The following is a 19,157-nucleotide window of genomic DNA, read 5'->3' as shown; positions in this document are numbered from 1 at the left end:
TGGTTATAGGTTTACACACTAGAAATGAGAATCAAAATCATAGTTTATTGTTTGATTGACAACTTTTTATAACATAACTATGAGATTTGATTACCCTTCAATTAAGAAACTCATTCCCTAACTAAAAAGGGTATCATTCCTGGTAATTTGATTTTTAAGTTGGGATTACTGCGTTTAAATTTTTGTTTTGATTTTTGGTTCATATGAGTGTTTTGGGTATCATTATAATATGATTAATTATCTTGATTTTTTTGTTTTTATATTTTCAAAACTTTTATTCCCATTATAAGGTCATACATAACCAAACATCATCCATTACCATTACCAATACCAAGTATTTGATTCGGATTCCCATGTACAAACCAAATACACCCTAAATTTTTCCATTCCCTCGAAATCTCAAAATTTATGTCTAATCTCCTAAACCTTTTCCCTTTATGCCTCAATCTGTAATAGACTAAGAAATCTGACTCCAAAACCGTGTTTTTGGAGCTAAATACAGGCAGAAATGGAGGAAGCTGCAGAGAACATAAAATCCATAGTATACTGATTGAGAAGGATAAACAAAGGCTTTCATTGGGTTCCAAAATCATATTTACAAGTTAAAAAGGAACATACATACAGACAAATGTTCTAAACTAATTCCCTAGAGCATCAGTGGCTCTTCATCCACCACCATGGGGAAACTGTCATATCAGTGACTGGGCTCAGAACAACACCGTTGGGATTTCTCAGCAAACAGCTCTTTCCCCGAATCTTCACAATTATTCTCCCTTACTCTGAAGCCCTCGAAGGTCTGAAAACTTGATACACAGGAGGTTTGGGATAGAGCAGGCCCCGGGAGGTTATTGGAGAGTAAAGAACCTGTTATGCAGATCATTCCGTTTGTTGAAGTTCAACACTATGTCATTTTGGGCCTTTTTCTTCACTGATTCAAGAACCTCGACTGCCCTTTCTGCTGTTCGTTTACTCTCTTCAGCACGCTCAAGCTGTCTTTTGGCCTCCTCGTAGCTGTGCTCTGCAATCAAAAGCTCGGCTTTTCTCTGTGTCAAGTCCTTCCTGGCTGCTTTACTAACAAGTGAAGTGTTTGTGATTACACTCGCTAGCTGCCCATCACCCTCGGTTGGAATATCATCGAGAATCTGCTTCAGCCACGAGACCTCGAGATGAGCAGCAGCTGCAGTGTCAGAGACTTCAGTCTTCATCTGTCCAACCATCGAAACAATGGTTCCCCAATCATTAGTTCTCAGTTGTCTGATGACATCACAGATTACCTCAAAGACGGAGGCCCTAAACCCCCGTGATGGGTAGGGACAGTTGGCAGCGATATCTCCATGCTTTTCGAAAATCTCCTCCAATATAGAAGCAGCACTGGCTTTCACTTGATAGCCTTTAACATTCACCTTTTCGCTATCAAGGACTGAGAATCTAGGGGTTGCCTTCTTTGTTCGTCTCCTTTTGTTTTTCCGCTTTTCACCTTCTTCCCCTACAGCTAATTCAGCAGCAGCGTCCCGAACCTGTGAAAGAAGATTATGAACATTAAATTACAGAAATCAATTTGTGAATGAAAATCGCGTAAGAACAGCAAATAAAAATTCAAGTCCAGTTAAGAAGCAATCAGGATTCAGGCGTGCAAAGGCGGTGCATAAAATTTGAATTGCTTTCGGCTGCTGAAACTGTTCTTAGAAGCAGAATTAGGATTAACGCCGGCAACAAAAGGAAAAGCATACCCTTTGATGTGTTGGTTTTATTCTGATGACTTTCCGCTTTTCAACTTGTTGTTTCACAACACGTAATTCAACGGAAGCATCATCTGCCTGTGTGTGTATTGAAATGTTAGTAGCGGCGCTTAAAGAAACATCTCGCACATTAAATAAATTACTGACAGGAAAATTGTACCCTTTCAGATGTTGATGGCGCTGAATTGCTTCTGGAAGCCTTGCGCTGTTCAACTTCTCGTTTCTCTACAGCTAATTCAGCACCATCCCGAGCCTGTACATTGAAATGTCACTACCAGTGCTATTGCGGAAATCAATTTGTGAATGAAGATTATGTTAAAGAACAGCAAATATTGCATCCTTAACACTACCTAAAGATATAAAAATCACAGGATTCCCAAAACGAGACCACATAAATGATATCTCGAGTTGGGGGCGGCCAACTCTCAACAGTAGCTTCACAGTTACGACTATAACAGTTTGTTTCTAAAACAAGAAATTCTTTGTCAAACATAGCTAGTTATTGTTTTCATATTTGCTCACCTTGCACGTACTTCTTGCAGAGCGATCCAAATTTGTTACATGGTCAAGCTTTCTGCAAACAAACAAGTTTCACATTGTCAAGAGAGCATACGAAGAAAATCAGATGTCACTGTACAAACATTTAAACGTGACACGATTTACACACAGCTTACGTTTCAGATAAATCGGCAACACCTGCCACAGTCTCTTGTTCCTGAAAAATATCATGTATAAATCGGTGTAAATATTCAAGTAGATGAAGGGGGAAGAGAAAAAAAAAAAAAAAAAAACATGAAATCAAGCCAAGCGCTCACATCAACAGCTGACTTAACATCTCTGATTAATTCCCAGTGTTCTTTTGAAAGATCCAAATATTCTACATCTCCATCGTCATAAATGACCTTCAAAAGGGAAAAAATGGCAAACGAAACAATAGAAAGTCACAATCAATGTTACAGCGTACAGCACTAAAAATGATATGAACAATGTAAAAGAAATCGTAGCAACAAGTGAGACAAAAACGTACAGGTGCTTATAAACAAACAATTAATGAAAAATTAACACAGTTTTGATAAGATTGGCAATAACCTAATCTTCTTACCTCATGCTTCTTCTTGAAATAGTCAAAAGATTTGATACTACCTTCATAGAACCTAGAAACACAAACTGGCATGTGAGAAAATATTCAAAAATCTAAGAAAACATAATTTCACATTGCAAGTTTTTTTTTTTTTTTTTTTTTTTTTAAGGTGTCTGTGAACAGAAGGCATATAATCATCAGCTGCAAAAAAAAATGTCTACTAAATGTACCCACGTCTGATCTAATGGCCACCAAATCTTTATTCTGCTACCAACCAGCTTTTCAGATTGCTTTCTTGGCGCCTAGGGAAAAAAATACAAGCAGAAGTGAATTTAACGTAGAAAGTAGATAAACATTAGCTCAAAAGCGTAGAAGTAGATAACCGGCAGATGAAGGGGGAAGGGGAGAGGGGAGCAGAAAGGCACATTGACACATTCTGTGTTGCAAAAACATCATATCGTAATATTCTTGAGGTGCTTTTGTTCATTAAGGAACACGTTTAACCCATTATCCACATATCACAAGCACTAAGTTAGCATCGTTAGACAATTGTCAAAATGTCCATTTATATATTTGCCCCGATATTTATTGATTATATTCTACTGCTTGGTTGAGTTGAATAAAAACTTTTGAAACACTTAATATGTACGTGCAGCCCAATAAATGTTAATAACTCCATACCTTTTCTGAAGGAGAATACTTCCTCTTACGCTTTTTGGAAGTTTCACCACTGTTGATCTGTTTTTTAGTAGAAGCAGAACGATAACCACCATCACTTGGTTTCTTTTCCTCTTCTGCACCTTTTAGCGAATCTGAAACTGGCATCAATTGTTCACCGTCACTTGGTTTGTTTTCCTCTTCTGCACGTCTTTCTCTAGTCCGGAAGTCTTCAATAGTGTTGAGACTTTGCGATGCGGTAGGCTTTAAGATCTCAGCCTCACTCGTACCTGATGTGAAATGTGATCCCTTAGAAACCAAATGTTTACGAGGACGACCACTTCTTTTTTTGCTCACTTTCCCTTGGCAGGGAGTTTTATCAGATTTTCCTTCGATGCTGATCCAAGTGTGATCATACCCTTCCTCTGGCTTCATCAAAGAATTTGGCTTACGCCCTCTTCTTCTAGTTGGAGGAGCGAGGCTCTTTTGTGCAGCCTTGGCCAAATCCGAGGATGGAATTTCTCTCGGACAATCACTGCTTGATAACTTCTGAGTTGTGCCAACATCTCTAGGAGAAGCAGAATTTGGTGCAAGCTCCTTCTTATCCTGCCACAAGAAAAGATTAAAAAAATTTATTTATGCTTTCTTCTCTCTCACGCTCACGGGTTGCACAGAAGCTGCACACACTTCAGGAATCATATTTCACATTGGAGAAACTCACCAAATTTTCTCTTTCAATTGCCTCCCGCCATGATAATTCCACTATTTCAGCATAATCGTTGATGTTAATACCCAAGGATTTCACAGCTCCAGGGATATATTGTTGCAGCTTAACATTGCTATTCCTAAAGACTCTCTCTCCCAGCACATAAGAAAGATTCAAAGGATTCTGCACCAAAGAATGCAACTTCAGTATCAATATATAGAGAGTAAACACTAGAAAAAGCAATATAATTACCTGCTGGTTTTCCTTGTTTGCACTAGTTAGGAGGATATTTAGAAGATCCGTTGAGATTTCTTCACTGTCCTCTATTATAATTGTCATGATTGCCTCCATGTATGGTAATAGAGCATCAGCATTGTTGGGGCTGAGAACAGGCAAGAAAGATGCGTAAGTTGGTTTACGATCAGCAACAACAAAAATGGAAATCAATTCACTCCTACACTTAGATCTCGGCACAGCCCACCACCCAACTAAAAGTAGTATTGGCAAAGAAATCCAACATGTTGAAATAAAATAAGCTAACATTAAATTAAATAATTACCAAATGGAACTCAGAAATAGCTGAAACATCTCTAGAATCAACGCATCCAACTCAAGATCCAACATTAGCACACACAGCCTGTACTTAGCAAAAGTCTGAAGAATTGATGCAGCCTTTGAATAACAGCGATCCTCCACGTTTGCCAACTTCCCGAAGGCCATTATTGCAAGCTGAAAAAACTCCTGCATAATTGAACAAGAACGGGGGTGATTTTTAGTTGTCCTCCGGTGAAAAGTGATTATGTTGTTATTTGAAAGATTAACAAAGTGTGTAATTGCCTCAATTGATTTATCATCACATGGTTGATCTGGAGCTGTTATTCTCAAAATCTCACTCAAGCAGTATGTTGTTGAGGTTTTCACTTCCAGATCAGCATGTTGTACAAGTCCATCGCCAAATAGTGCCTTGATTGATGGTTCAAGTGCTTCATGAAATGATCCAGATTGCCCTTGATATACATTAGAAAGAAGAAGCCCTAATCTCTGTAAATTATAAACAAACCAGAAAATTGAACCACGTAAGCCAAATTTCTGGAACGATCAATCTGAAAATTGAACTGTTGGATGAATTGCTTCTTAGGTATGGTTTACTAAATAGCAATATAATCCGTGGTCAACCAAGCTTTCAATTCCTATATTCCTTGACCAAAAAACACATGTTTTGCACTAATTATTACTTACTAGAACCGAAAATAACCTTTAACACGTGACAAAGCAGGGCTGGAAGTGTACTTCCCAGTTATCTCTAACACAATATCGAGGGGTTAAAAAATCAACAAAAGGTTTCCCACAGGACCAGCATATAATTGTAGAAGAAACAATACAAACCCTCATTTATGCAAAAGTTAAAACCGAGCTGGGGAAATGAAGGGGCTCTCCGATTACATTTTCTTCTTAACAGTCATGACTAAAAGGAGTTTTTGATTGATAACACCCAATTTGCAAAACAATTAAGGACGTATAGAGATGCCACATAACTATGAAACATGTGTTATGCATGGAACCTACAAGAAAATTTTGACATCACTATACCATAAGGCATAAGGACCTAAGTAATGGTGAAGTTAAGTGTACCGGTATTCATATCAAGCTCGAAATTCAAAAACACAACATACAATCAATACAAAACCAGAAGCACACAACTTTTCACCCCCTTTCAATCAAGACCCCAAAGCAGCCTCATGTTATATCCAAGCAACACCGTAAACAAATTGATCTCTTTAGGTTGTGTTCATATACACAGATAACACCATTATAACAGTAACACCCCCATTCACATATAAAAATGACACACAAATTCCTCCCAAACCGAACCTGCAAAGAATTATCCAACACCAAAATTTTGACATCAACACACCACAAGGACCTATGTAATCATGAAACTAAGCATACGGGTATTCACATCAAGTTCCAAATTCAAGACACAACAGGCTCAACTTACAATCAACACGTGACAATTTTCATCCCCCATTCAATCAAAGACCCCTAAGCAGATTCAATGTTTTATTCAAGCAAACACCATAAAAAATTGATCTTATAACACCCCCATTTGCATATAAAATTGCAACATAAAATCCTCCCAACTATGAAAAATGGAACCTGCAAGAAATTATCCAACGCCAAAATTGTGAAATCACCATACCAACAGGACCAAGTAACCATGAAATTAAGCATCCTGTATAGATATCAAGTTCCAAATTCAAGACACAACAGGCACAATGTACAATCAATACAAAACCAGAAGACCGTAACTCAACTTCTCATCCCCCATTCAATCAAGCAACACCATAAACAAATTCATCTCTTTGGGTTGCGTCTACTGTCTACATACACATACACATATACAAACACGCATAAAATTAAGAATTTTGAGTTGGTGATAAATGAGAACAAGGAAAAGGGTACAGGAGAAAGGTTGCCTCACTTCAAGTTTTCCCAAAAGCTCCTCTCTTGAAGCCGGAGGGTTCTGGAGAAGCTCATTCCCAGCATCAACAAGTTGCTTGATTAACTCTTGCTCAGCAAAACCGGCACCATCAGCGGCCATTTTGCAATCTTTCTCCAAACACAAAAAAGAAAACAAAAATCAAGAAAATGTTGATCAACAAGAACAGCAGAATTCTAGCGAAAAACAAGAAAAGTTTGACACTTTTTCTTGAGAACTGTAATCAAGAAAGAGATAGAGAGAGAGAAATGCCCATAAAAATGACACCACCCCGACCCCGGTAGTTAATAAAGTATATAAAAATAAAAGATGGCGTAGCAAATTGGGGTTACATGAAAAATGGAAGGCATGCAGAAGAGGAACTGCACATCTGTCATCTGCCATCAATCAGCATTGCTCATCACTCCAGGTCTCCAGCCGTTACAAACAAAAAATTTTCTTTTTTTGCTTTTTGGTCTCCGCTTGGTTTCTAGTGCTTAAGAACTGGAGCAACAACTTGAATTTATGAGTACCACAATGGGCTCTGTTCACACTGGAAAACTTTGCACTTCGCATAGGAGTTTCTTATTGCCTTTCAAATTTGTGCAATCCTATTCATATTTTTCTTTTCTTCTCGATATAATCAAAATACAATACAATTATAAATGGAAAAAGAAATTCTTGAATTCATACACTGCCTCTGCTTATCAACTGTTCTAAATTATTATTTTATTGAATTAATAGTGTTTTAACTCTTATTTAATGATTTTTTACTATTTAAACTTTAATTTTTTCTTTTTCACATTCATCTAACTTTGTTTTGTCATTTCTTCTTGATTGTATACATTTAATCAATGTTGTCTTAAAAATATATTTTGGATTTACCATGTTGATGCGATTAAATGTAAAAAAATTTAACCTTAAACTATATATGGAAAAAAATAAAGAATAATCTCAAAATGGATAATAATTTTGTACTAACATTAGATAAAGGCAAAACTGAAATTTCTATATATGCAAAGAGTATAATTCTTCCATCATAAAAATGTTATTTTTTTCCTTTTAATTTATCAATTAATGCTCACATCCTAATATAATAATAAAATTCTCTTTATTTATATTGCTGAATTGACCGATGCTACCACATGTTATAAAGAAATCAATTTAGTAACGAAACTGTTTAAAAATTCAAATAATAGCACATAAGAACAAAGATAAATATTATGCAGTAAAATTAAAAGATGTTGTATCAACACTAAATATTATGCAGTAAAATTAAAAGATGTTGTATCAATACTTGATTCTATATCATATAATTTGACTTTGGAAAAAGGTATAAATAGGCCATTAAACTATTTGGGAGATAGCAATTAAGCCGCCGAACTCGAATAAGCTCCGAATTCATCCATAAATCTAGAAAAGAAGTGCAATTAGCATTTTTAACAGGTTAACAAGAGTTTTGAGTTGCCATGTACATATTTTATTTTATATTTTATTATTTTTATTATCCTACTAAGTATTTTGACCATCTTTCATGTCATGTTTTTCTTATTTTATTTTCTCACGTGTCGGGTACTGTATTTAAAAATAATTTATTTTAATTTATTTTAATAATTTCAAATAAAATAATTATTTTCAAAAAGAAAAATAAAATAAATAAAATCATTATTTTGAAATTAAAAAAAAAAAATGGTGAATGAGTATTTGCAGGACAATGAATTTATCCGAGACTATTACCGCTGCGAGTGGCCTCTGAAGCATATTATTCTCACCGTATTCTCCCTACACAATGAGACTGTCAATATATGGACATAAGAGATTTTTCTGAATTTTTTGTTTAGATTAAACAAAATATTGCAGAAACGGCAATATCATTCTCCAAATTTATTTTAAAAATTTCAAAATAATTATTTTATTTATTTTATTTTTAAAAAAATAATTATTTTATTTGAAATTATTAAAATAAGTTATTTTTAAATACAGTACCCGACACGTCAGGAAAACATGACATGGAAGATGGTCAAATGCTTAGTAGGATAATAAAAATAGTAAAATATAAAATAAAATATACACATGACAACCCAAACCTGTTAATCTGCTAAAACTGCTAATTGTATTTTTTTTCCAGGTTCATGGATGAATTTTGAGCTTATTCGAGTTTGGTGACTTAATTGATATCCCTCAAATAGTTCAATGACCTATTTGTACATTTTCCCTTTGACTTTTTATAATCTCACTAATAAGTGTCCCGTGCGATGCACGGACTATAATTAATTTAACAAATGAGCAAATTACACTTTTGGTCCTATGACATTAGGAGGCGTGTTAATTTCGCTCCATGACTTTTAAAACTAACAATTTAGTCATTTAACTATACTTTTTTTTAGCAGATTTGGTCCTTCCGGCCAAATCACCGATGGAAATTGGCCGGAAAAACTTAAACCTTTTTAAATTTTTTATTCATGAGGGAAAAATAGTCTTTACATAAGCTGCTTCTTCTTCGCGTTCATGAGCTACGGCTAACGGTTGCCTCTGCTTCCAAGAAAGAACAGCTCCAAGAATCGAAGCCCCAGGTTCAGAAGTAAGGTATGATTTTTATCCTCAGCTTTTTCTTCATGTCTACTGCGCATTTCTTGATTCATCTTTTCCAGATCGCATGGTATAAAGCTCTATAAGAGATCTAAACTCCCAGAAATATTATTCTCCCTATTCTAGCCACAACCATCTTCTCAATTCCAGCCATGACCAAAACATAATTGTTGTATTGGTTGTGGTCCTGTGGATGATGGTTTATTTATAGTGTTGAAGTAGGTGTAGATGTTCATGTAAATATTGATTCTGAATTTTAAATTTATCTCCAATCAATTAATGTTAGAAACATAACATAATTATTGCAATGTTAATTCTCAATTATGGATCAACAATTATTACTCAAATTAATTTTGTGAATTACTCTCCTATCCACTAAAATCTTTTTGTTTATTACTCACTTTGATTTTCTTTTCATCTTTATTTAATTATGTATGATGATTATAATTAGGGAAAATTTTCCCTTAATCGGGAAAAAATTTTCCCTAAATCATTTTGCTTTAATATATATATAGAGATAGAGATTATATAATTATCACTGTGAAAATGACACACATCCACTTGTACACCGCCCAATTCAAGGAACTCTACTATTTCTTCTCAATGATATATCACTAATAACCATTTTTATCCTTGGATCGACAGGAAAATGAAAGTTCTCATCTCTCCCATTTTCTCTCGTGGGGAGCTTCTTGGGCCGTTTTTAGGATTTTTTTTTACCGATTCCGGTTCTTCAGCTTGAGTTCTCCGGCGCTTTTCCTATTCAACTTATGAAGAAAGGTGGTACGAGTGGCCTCGCGAATTCATGCGAGGCGTTAACTATTATCGATGATGATAAAGGCCAAAGGGGTGGTGGTAGAAGTTGAGGATATTGCTCAACCAACCTTCGACTATCATTTTCCTATGGTGGGAAGGGTGGTTATTGATCGTCCGATCAAGTTCGTGGTTTTTTGGGATGTTATGGTGACTGCTTGGCATCCGGGGAGGGGAGTTCATATACGTGAGCTTCGGAATCACTGGTTCATGTTTACCTTTTATCATGAACGACATAATTCTTGTGTCATGGATGCTGGTCCGTGGACCTTCGAATAAAACCTAGTGTTGCTACGTCTGTTGGACAAAGAAGATGATTTGATGGTTGTTAGTTTGGATGAGTAATCCTTTTGGATTCAGGTTCATAACTTACGTACCCTCGGGTTTTATGTCTAAGAATTGAAGGTAACAACGCTTATAGGGAATTCTGTTGGAACGTTTAAAGTTGTTGATCCACGTAACTTTGATGGTGCTTGGAAGTCCTTCATGTGGATTCGTGTTCAGCTTCTTATCTCTAAACCTCTGAAAGCGAAAATGAAGATGAAGAAACCTGGTGGGGAGTTGTTTTGGGTTGATCTGTGATATGAATATTTGTCATTCTTCTGTTTCCAGTGTGGAATCATCGGGTATGGGAATAGGTTCTGTCCATTAGCTTTTGAGAAGCCGATGGACGGAAAAGATCATAGAAGCCTTTTGGCTTTTGGTTACGGGCTGGCAGTAGGAGGGGGACGTCAGCTCTAGTGAATAGATGGCTGGTGTTGGATCCTTTGACGGCAACTGCTAAACCGGACGTTTCTGGGGAGGCAAAGGTAACGGCAAAAAATGATGAGTCATTAGTGACGCATTTATATACTGAGGGATAAGGGTATCAATTCTGCATTAAATGAGGGGAGGTTCGTGATTAGTGGAGATGGTAATCATGTTGGGAATAATTATGAGGGGGTAAATGAGGGAGATGAGAGTGAGGGAGTGGTGGTTATGGAGTAGAAGAGGCGTAGGGTGGGGAGTGAGCGTGAGGTGGTGGGTGGTAGTGATACTTGGGTTAGTCTTATGGCTGCTGAAGATCAATATACTGTTGTGTCTGATGAGGTGGGTTCTGGTCTCCAGGGCCACTAGGTCAAATGAATTGCTTAAGTTGGAACTGTCGTGGACTTGGAAACCCATTGGCAATACATGTTTTGTTGGGCTTTGTTAATCACAAAAAACATGGCATTTTATTTTTGTCTGAAACTCTTGAGTGGTAAGGCGAGAATGGAAGGGCGGGGTTCGTTTGAAGCTAAAGTATGAGTGTTGTTTTACGGTGGAGGCGTAAGGCAGTAGTGGGGGCCTGATTTTGTTGTGGAATGGGGGATTGGACGTGGAAGTGGTGGGTTATTCAAACCATTACATTAATACAATTGTTACCTGTGGCGGTTCTTCCCCTCGTTGGCTGTTCACTGGCTATTATGGCAGCCCAAAACATCACTAGAGGCATAGTTCGTGGGATCTTCTTAGGTATTTATCCTCTGTAAATACTCTTCCGTAGGTTATTATGGGGGATTTTAACGATATTATGTGGGAGAGGGAGAAGGTTGGGCAGGTTCCACACCTGGATTTCTTGAAGTGGGGTTTTTGGGAGGCGGTACGGGAGAATGGCTTAACTGACTTTGGGTTTGAGGGTTTCTAGTTTACTTGGGAATGAATGTGGTAGGGGGACGGTATGGTGAGGATTCTCTAAGATAAAATCTACTTCACTTTTTGTAGCCTCTTTTCACATTGATCCATCCGTAGAAGTCACAACTTCTACGTACGTTTTCGATGCTCATTTTCTAACAACCTTGTGAGAAAAATTCGGTTTATTTCCTAGTAAACAAGTTAGAATATGCGCAACACATTCTAACATGTACGTTAGAAAATCTGGACCGCAAGATTTTCCAATCCTTGCTCTCTTGCTACGTTTAGCTTTTAGCTCGGGTTCTCTTTCATACTCTTCAACCACAGCTACGTCGAACGTTCATTTCAATGTGCTAGATCCTATATTGAACTTTCACAGAAATACATCTTCAAAGAATGATGAATTTCTTAATTCAATTTATCGTGTTCTTATGTACATCCAAACTATAGGGCTCGTGCACTAAGAACCAATAAATGCCTTTGGCAAGATACCCCCACATTTCAGGCATTAGTAGGAAAGCTTCCTACGTACCCACAACCCATAAGAAGCCTTATCGAGTTTCATGCGGGTAACCTTATTTAAAAGGTACTTGTCCAAAGTGTTGTCTCACCCCACACACTTTGAGGTAGACCCGAACTTATCAACGTCTTGATATTTATGTTTGGCAATATCGTTCGACTGAGGTGAACACCGTGACGTTCGTTGAGTGCTATTGAAATATATAATCTTTTTTTTAAAAAAATATATAATCTTTGTAGTGATATTGTATTTTTATGCAATTATTACTTATTTTAAAATTGGTGAATCAGTGGATAATTTGTATGAAAGTGCTGATAGAAACAACAATTTTTTTTTTAAATTACTAATTTATTTCCAACCCGTGGTGGTCGCTGGTCGAGATTTTCGATCACCAGTGGTCAGAAAATCCGGACCAAGAAACCATTCTTGGTAAGGGATTTTCCGACAATCAGTGTATTTCTGACCACCCGTGGTCAAAAAATCGTTGACCAAGAATTGTTTCTTGATCCGGATTTTTCGACCACTAGTGATCAGAAATTCTGAAACCCTCCATTTGTTCTGTTAGCCATTTTTTCCGACCACTTTAGAAAAACGGACATTATTTTTGACCATTTTAGAAAAATGGTCGCTATTTCCAATTACATTTTTTGGTGGTTGAAAATAGCGACGAAGGTTTTTCCGAATATTCAAAATGATAGAAAAAAAAAAGTGTTTCTAACCGGATTAAAGTCATTTCTAATCACTTTCAGGTGTTTGAAAATTCGTTGATTTTAAGTAATGTGCCAACTAATTAAGCTGGTTATAAAAAAATATAACTTAAACTTAGCATCAGTATTTGTTTCCATACCGCAACAACTTGACTTACAATCCAAACTTCTGTTTTTCACACATTATACTATTTGTGCACTTTCAATACTTAAGATCCATGCCTCCACCATCTAACCTACTTTCCATAATGCCCACTTCAAGCCTCCATGATGCCGACTTCTTTAAATAAGAATGTATCAAAAATCAAAATGAAAGTAATTAAAAGTAACTTTTACGTTCAACAAAATTCTTATCAATTCTCAGACACTATGCCTTATCTTCAATAGTTACAATAATAGGTTGAGTACAATGATTTGCTGAAGAATCTGACAATCCGTCTCTATTTATATGCGGGATACCCCATCTACCCAAGCCAAGAGAGTGCCTCTGCAAAGGTTTCAACAATCTCAGGATCTTACTCACAAACCAAATTAAAACCTTGCACTGCCTTCTCCCAATCACCGAAAAACACTGCCAACGTAACCCAACAAGGCAACAACATAGTATCATCTTCCTCGTTTGTTTCTGCTGCAATCTTGCTTTCCCCCCCTGGTTTGCACACTTTCTTACAAAAACAAATTAAAGGGAAATTCACCCAATTAATATCCGATCCCTATCAATCTTTTACTCACAACTCCTACATCACTGCTTATTAACATCATCCATCAACACAAACTAAATACTTACCCCTCAACAATAGTTCAGTATTTACGCGCAGATCAGATCATTCTAAACCCGCACTTTCTTCTTGAATAGCGATACTGAAACATATTTATTAGGGGACATAACTTTCTGCAGACCAACAAGAGTTACACATTGTCATTCAAAGAATAGCATGAAGTGCATATGAAGAACTGATGAGAAGCAAATCAGATGTCATAGTTAAACGCGACATGATTAACATGTAGCTTACCCATCAACACCTGCCAAAGGCATTTGTTCCTGAAAAAGATCATGTATTAAATCGGTGTTATAAAGCGTTAGCACAGAGATTATAAATAAAAAAGAAATCAAGCCAAGTACTCCTCACATCATCATCTCTGATGGGTTCCCAGCGTTCTACTGAAAGATTCATGTCTTTTACACATCCATCATCACAATTGACCTCCGAAAGGAAAAGATCATAATAGCAAACGAATCAATACAACAGTAGAGAGTTAAAATGGTAACGAAAAGGCTGGAATATAATCATTACATATTTAGATGTACAACCTAATCTTCTTACCTTGTGCTTATTTTCAGATTTGTCATAAGAAGTGATACTACCTTCATAGAACCTAGGACAAACAAAGCAGCACATGAGAAAAACTAGAAAGTATTAAAGAATCTAAGAAAACGTAATTGCACTTTGCAAGATAGTTCATAAACAAAGGTGTGTGTGAACAGATCAGAAGGAATATAATCAGCTGCAAAACAAAATATCCACCAACTAACTGTACCCACGTACTTCTCGTCTTTTGGCTCCCAAACTTTTACTCTGCAACCAACCAGCTCTTCAGCTAGCGTTCTCGCTGCCTATGGAAAAGGAATACAAGAAGTGAATTTATCATAGATAAACAGGTAGATGAAGGGAGAAGGGGAGAGGGAGAAAAAATGCACATTCTTGGAGTTGCAAAAACATCATATCTTAATAAGGTACTTTTGTTCATTAACCCATATATTATCCACATATCACTAGCAGTTAGAAGTTACCATTGTTGGACAACTGTCAAAATGTCCATTTTATAAATTTTCCCCAATGTATAATCTACTGCTTGGTTGAGTTGAACAAAACTTTCCGTATTTTCAAAAGTTGTTTGAACAAAATTTCTTGAAATACTTAATATATACATGACAGCCCAATAAATGATGATAACACCATACCTTTTCTGAAGGAGAACACTTCCTCTTCCTCTTTTTGGAGGTTTCACCACTCAGTTTGTTTTCTTCTTCTGCACGGCTTTCTGTAGTTCTTTTCTTGCTTGGTTTCACTTGGCAAGGAGTTTTATCAGATTTTCGTTCAACAGTACTGATCCAAGTGAGATCATACCCTTCCTCTGGCTTCATCAATGAATTTGGCTTTCGCACTCTTCTCCTAGTTGGAGTCTGATTGTGATTCCGGTTTACTTGACCACCATGAAGTAATGTATTAGAAGATGTATCGTGGCCAGGCATCTTGGCTGAATCTGAGGATGGAAGACAAGCACTGCTTGACGAAAGCTCTTTTGGGTTATCAGATGAGGCAACATCTGTAGGGCAAGAAGAAGTAGGTGCAAGCTCCTTGTTTTCCTGCCACAAGAAAAGTGTAAAAAAAAAAACAAAACAAAAAGAGTTGCACATAATCTGTACATGCTTATGGAATCACATGAGATTTGGATATTGGAGAAGCTCACCAAATTTTGTCTTTCGATTGCCTCCTGCCATGTTAATTGCAGTTTAACATTGCAATTACTAAAAACTCTCTCTCCCAGAATGTAAGAAAGATTCTGAGGATTCTGCACCCAACTTCAGTATCAATATATGTTCGGAAAGAGAGAGAGAGAGAGAGAGAGTAAACAATATAAAACACTAAGCTAGAAAAAGAAATTACCTGGTTTGCAGTAGTTAGGAGGATATTTAGAAGATCCACCGAGATTTCTTCACTTTCCTCAATTACCATTGTCATGATTTCCTCCATGTATGGTGCATTGCTGGGGCTGAGAACAGGCAAGAAAGATGTGTGAGTTTAATTACAATAAAAATGGAAATCAAACATTGCTTAATTGCATCTAAGATCCCCAAATTGTATGGCCTCACATTACTTGGCAGAACTTCAATCTGCCTCGACAACCAAAATGTAAATGTAAGAGCAAAAGTAGTAACGGTTCTACGTGTTGGAAAAGAAATCTAACATGTTGAAGTACAATAAGCTAGCATGCAGTAAATAATTACCAAATGGAATCCAGAAATAGCTGAAACATCTCTAGAATCAGTGCGTCCAACTCAAGATCCAACATTACCACACACAGCTTGTACTCAGCAAAAATCCGAAGAATTGATGCAGCCTTGGAGTAACAGCAATCCTCACTGTTTGCCAACTTCCTGAAGGCCATTATTGCAAGCCGAAAGAATTCCTGCATGATTGAACAAGAAAGAGGACAGTTTTTAGTTGCGATCAAACTCCGATCCTCGATCTGGTGAAAAGAGAATCAATACTTGAAGTTTAAACATTAAATAGGGAATGGAAAGATTAATGAATTGAAGTGTGTAATTGCCTCCATTGATTTATCATCACAGGGTTCATCTGGAGCTGTTATTCTCAAAATCTCACTCATGCAGTATGCTGTTGAGATTTTCACTTCCAGATCAGCATGTTGTACAAGTTCATCACCAAATAGTGCCTTGATTGAAGGTTGAAGTGCTTCATGAAATGATCCCGATTGCTCTTGATTTATATTAGATAGAAGAAGCCCTAATCTCTGAGAAGTATATAGAAATCAGAAATGCCACATAAAAAAATCCTCCCATCATCAATCTATGGAAAATATATATATATGTGTGTAAATTTAATATAATGGAACCTACAAGAAATTAAAGTTTTGACACCACCATACCATTAAGCATAAGGGTATTCAAATCAACTAACTTCGAATTGAAATTCAAGACACAACAAGCAGGCACAACGTTCAATCAATACAAAACCACAACTTTTCATCCCCCATTCAATCAAAGACCCCTGATCTGAGCAGATCCAATGCTATATTCAAGCAACACCAAATTAAGTATAAGGGTATATAATCTACAAGAAATTATCCAACACCAAAGTTTTGACATCACCATATATACCATTAAGCATAAGGGTATTCAAATCAAGTTCGAATTGAAATTCAAGACACAACAATGTTCAATCAATACAAAACCATCCAGAAGCATACAACTTTTCATCCCTCATTCAATCAATGTTAGCTATATTCAAGCAATACCATAAACTAACAAATTAATCTTTATGTATGGCCGGGTTGCATTTACATACACATGCAGATAATACCACTATAAAACCCCATTTACCACATAAAATCCTCCCAACTATGAAAAATGGATCGAACCTGCAAAAAAGCATCCAACACCAAAATTTTGGCATCACCATATTACCGTAAGGACTAAGGACCAAGTAACCACCAAATTAAACATACGGGTTTTGATATCAAGATCCAAATTCAAGACACAGCTTACACAAATACACATAAAAGTAAGCATTTTGAATTGGTGAAAAGGGTAGTGGAGAACGAAAGCTAAGGTTGCCTCACTTGAAGTTTTTCCAAAAGCTCCTCTTTTGAAGCCCCCAGGAGGTTCCAATTCTGGAGAAGCTCATTCCCAGCATCTACAAGCTGCTTCATCAACTGTTGCTCAGCACCATCAGAACCCATTTCTGCAGCCTTTCCTCAAACACACCAAAAAGAAAAACCAAATTAAAGACACAAAAAGTGTTAAGACTTATAAGAGAGAAAGAAAGGGAGATATTAAAGAAATGGCAATAAGGAAGAAAAAGATGGCGGTTGCAAAACGAAAAATGGAAGGCATGCAGAAGAGGTTTTTGGTTTCTAGTGATTAAGAACATGAATTTGGCATTAAACCTTAATCAACACTCAACACTACAGAGTCCAGCCGTTACAAACAAACAAAAAAATTGTTTTTATTATTATTATTATTATTATTATTATTTTTTTTTTTTATGTTTTTGCTTTTTGGTTTCCAGTTGGCCTCTAGTCAAGTGATAAAGAACATGAATTTATGAGTATGACTATGGATCCTGCTATTAATATGTTTTTTTCTTCTCCTCGATATAATCAAAATAATTATAACTGGAAAAGAATTCAAGAATAACTAATAATAATTCCATGATACACAAAAATTGTGGGAAAATAATTATTTTCCTTTTTAATTAAAATTTTCCTATGAACATTGTTTTTCATTTATTTATTTATTTTACAAAGCATGCATGTACATAGTTTTCTCTCTTTCACATTCATCTAACGTAGTCTTGTCAAATCTTTTGACAAAGTTATTTCTTATTTCAACCCTCATTATTATATACATTTAATCAATGTTGCCTTAGCATTTAATTTTTTTACTAAAGTTAAGGAGGGGTAATACGGGAGGTACAATAATTACAATAATCTTAAAATTAGATCTTATTAAATTGTTGCAATTAAATTCAATGATTTTAACACTAAATTATAAAGTAAATTACAACAATTATGATGCCGTTGTTTTAGTCATAATTAGTTTTAAAATCATTGAATTTAATTACAAAATGATTTTGGTGACCTAATTACAAAATGATTTTAACACTAATTGTAATTACATTTTTAGTCATCGATTATTATGTCGTTGTTTTATTTAGTCTTACTTTTTAATTTTGTCTAATTACAACCTTGATTTTAATTTGTTTGCCACAATTAATCCTATTTTTAAATTTTTATTATTCAACTGTTTAATAAAAATGGTTAACATATAATTTTATTATTCGACCATATTATCCCAACATGTAATTTATCTTCTTCTCCATAAACTCTTATAATTGAATAGTGAAATTATTTAAACATCTTACCCCAACATCTAATTCCATTATTCAAGCATCTTTAGTAATGGTAAAATTTAAACAAAAGACTAAATCTGAGAAACAAACGATTATCAAAAAAAAAAAATGTGACAAACATATGGAAGTTAATGATGTAATGTGACAAAAATTTAAAGTGTATGACTAAATATATTAATATAAAAATAATCGAGTAATAAAGCGGAATTTGCTCTTAAACTATAATGGAAAAAAAAAATAGAATAATCTCAATATGGATAATAATTTTTTACCAACACTAAAAGAAGACAAAATTGAAATTTCGAGTATAATTGACAGAATTAAAATTTCCATATATGAAAAGTATTGATGGTGCCATGGGACCCGGGCCCTATTTTATTGGGAAAGACAAATTATGTTGTGCAATTGTGTGCACCATGTATAGTGTACACGGTTGTAAAACAACGTCGTTTTACTTAAAAAGAAAAAGATCATTTTTGATTGCCGTTAGTTACGTAAACATATGTTCATAATTTTATAATTTCACATTCTGAATATATAGTTATGAAGTTATGGA

At 35.7% G+C, this 19,157-nt stretch overlaps 2 protein-coding genes across 2 annotated transcripts; both read right to left on the bottom strand.

The window, feature by feature from the left end:
• Window positions 1–544: 544 nt before the first annotated feature.
• LOC109191526 lies at window positions 545–7,211 on the bottom strand. The gene is made up of 15 exons (XM_019342182.1): window positions 7,016–7,211; window positions 6,666–6,793; window positions 5,021–5,224; window positions 4,743–4,924; window positions 4,436–4,565; window positions 4,199–4,366; window positions 3,502–4,083; window positions 3,055–3,122; window positions 2,842–2,893; window positions 2,555–2,641; window positions 2,414–2,454; window positions 2,262–2,313; window positions 1,900–1,992; window positions 1,731–1,817; window positions 545–1,517 (listed from the first exon to the last, which is right to left on the bottom strand). Exons 1-15 carry the CDS (start codon window positions 7,065–7,067, stop codon window positions 846–848), a joined length of 2,598 nt encoding a protein of 865 aa, XP_019197727.1. The 5' UTR covers window positions 7,068–7,211; the 3' UTR covers window positions 545–845.
• A 6,115-nt stretch (window positions 7,212–13,326) lies between these two features.
• On the bottom strand, window positions 13,327–16,501 carry LOC109191612. The gene is made up of 11 exons (XM_019342253.1): window positions 16,278–16,501; window positions 15,955–16,136; window positions 15,614–15,719; window positions 15,417–15,518; window positions 14,908–15,312; window positions 14,492–14,559; window positions 14,270–14,321; window positions 14,075–14,149; window positions 13,958–13,986; window positions 13,732–13,836; window positions 13,327–13,609 (listed from the first exon to the last, which is right to left on the bottom strand). Exons 1-10 carry the CDS (start codon window positions 16,335–16,337, stop codon window positions 13,764–13,766), a joined length of 1,152 nt encoding a protein of 383 aa, XP_019197798.1. The 5' UTR covers window positions 16,338–16,501; the 3' UTR covers window positions 13,327–13,609; window positions 13,732–13,763.
• Window positions 16,502–19,157: the final 2,656 nt, after the last annotated feature.

This window comes from Ipomoea nil, unplaced genomic scaffold (genome assembly GCF_001879475.1).
Source record: "Ipomoea nil cultivar Tokyo-kokei standard unplaced genomic scaffold, Asagao_1.1 scaffold0114, whole genome shotgun sequence".
NCBI lineage: Eukaryota > Viridiplantae > Streptophyta > Magnoliopsida > Solanales > Convolvulaceae > Ipomoea > Ipomoea nil.
The sequence above is the reverse complement of the archived record's forward strand: the minus strand, read 5'-3'. Positions and strand labels throughout refer to the sequence as shown.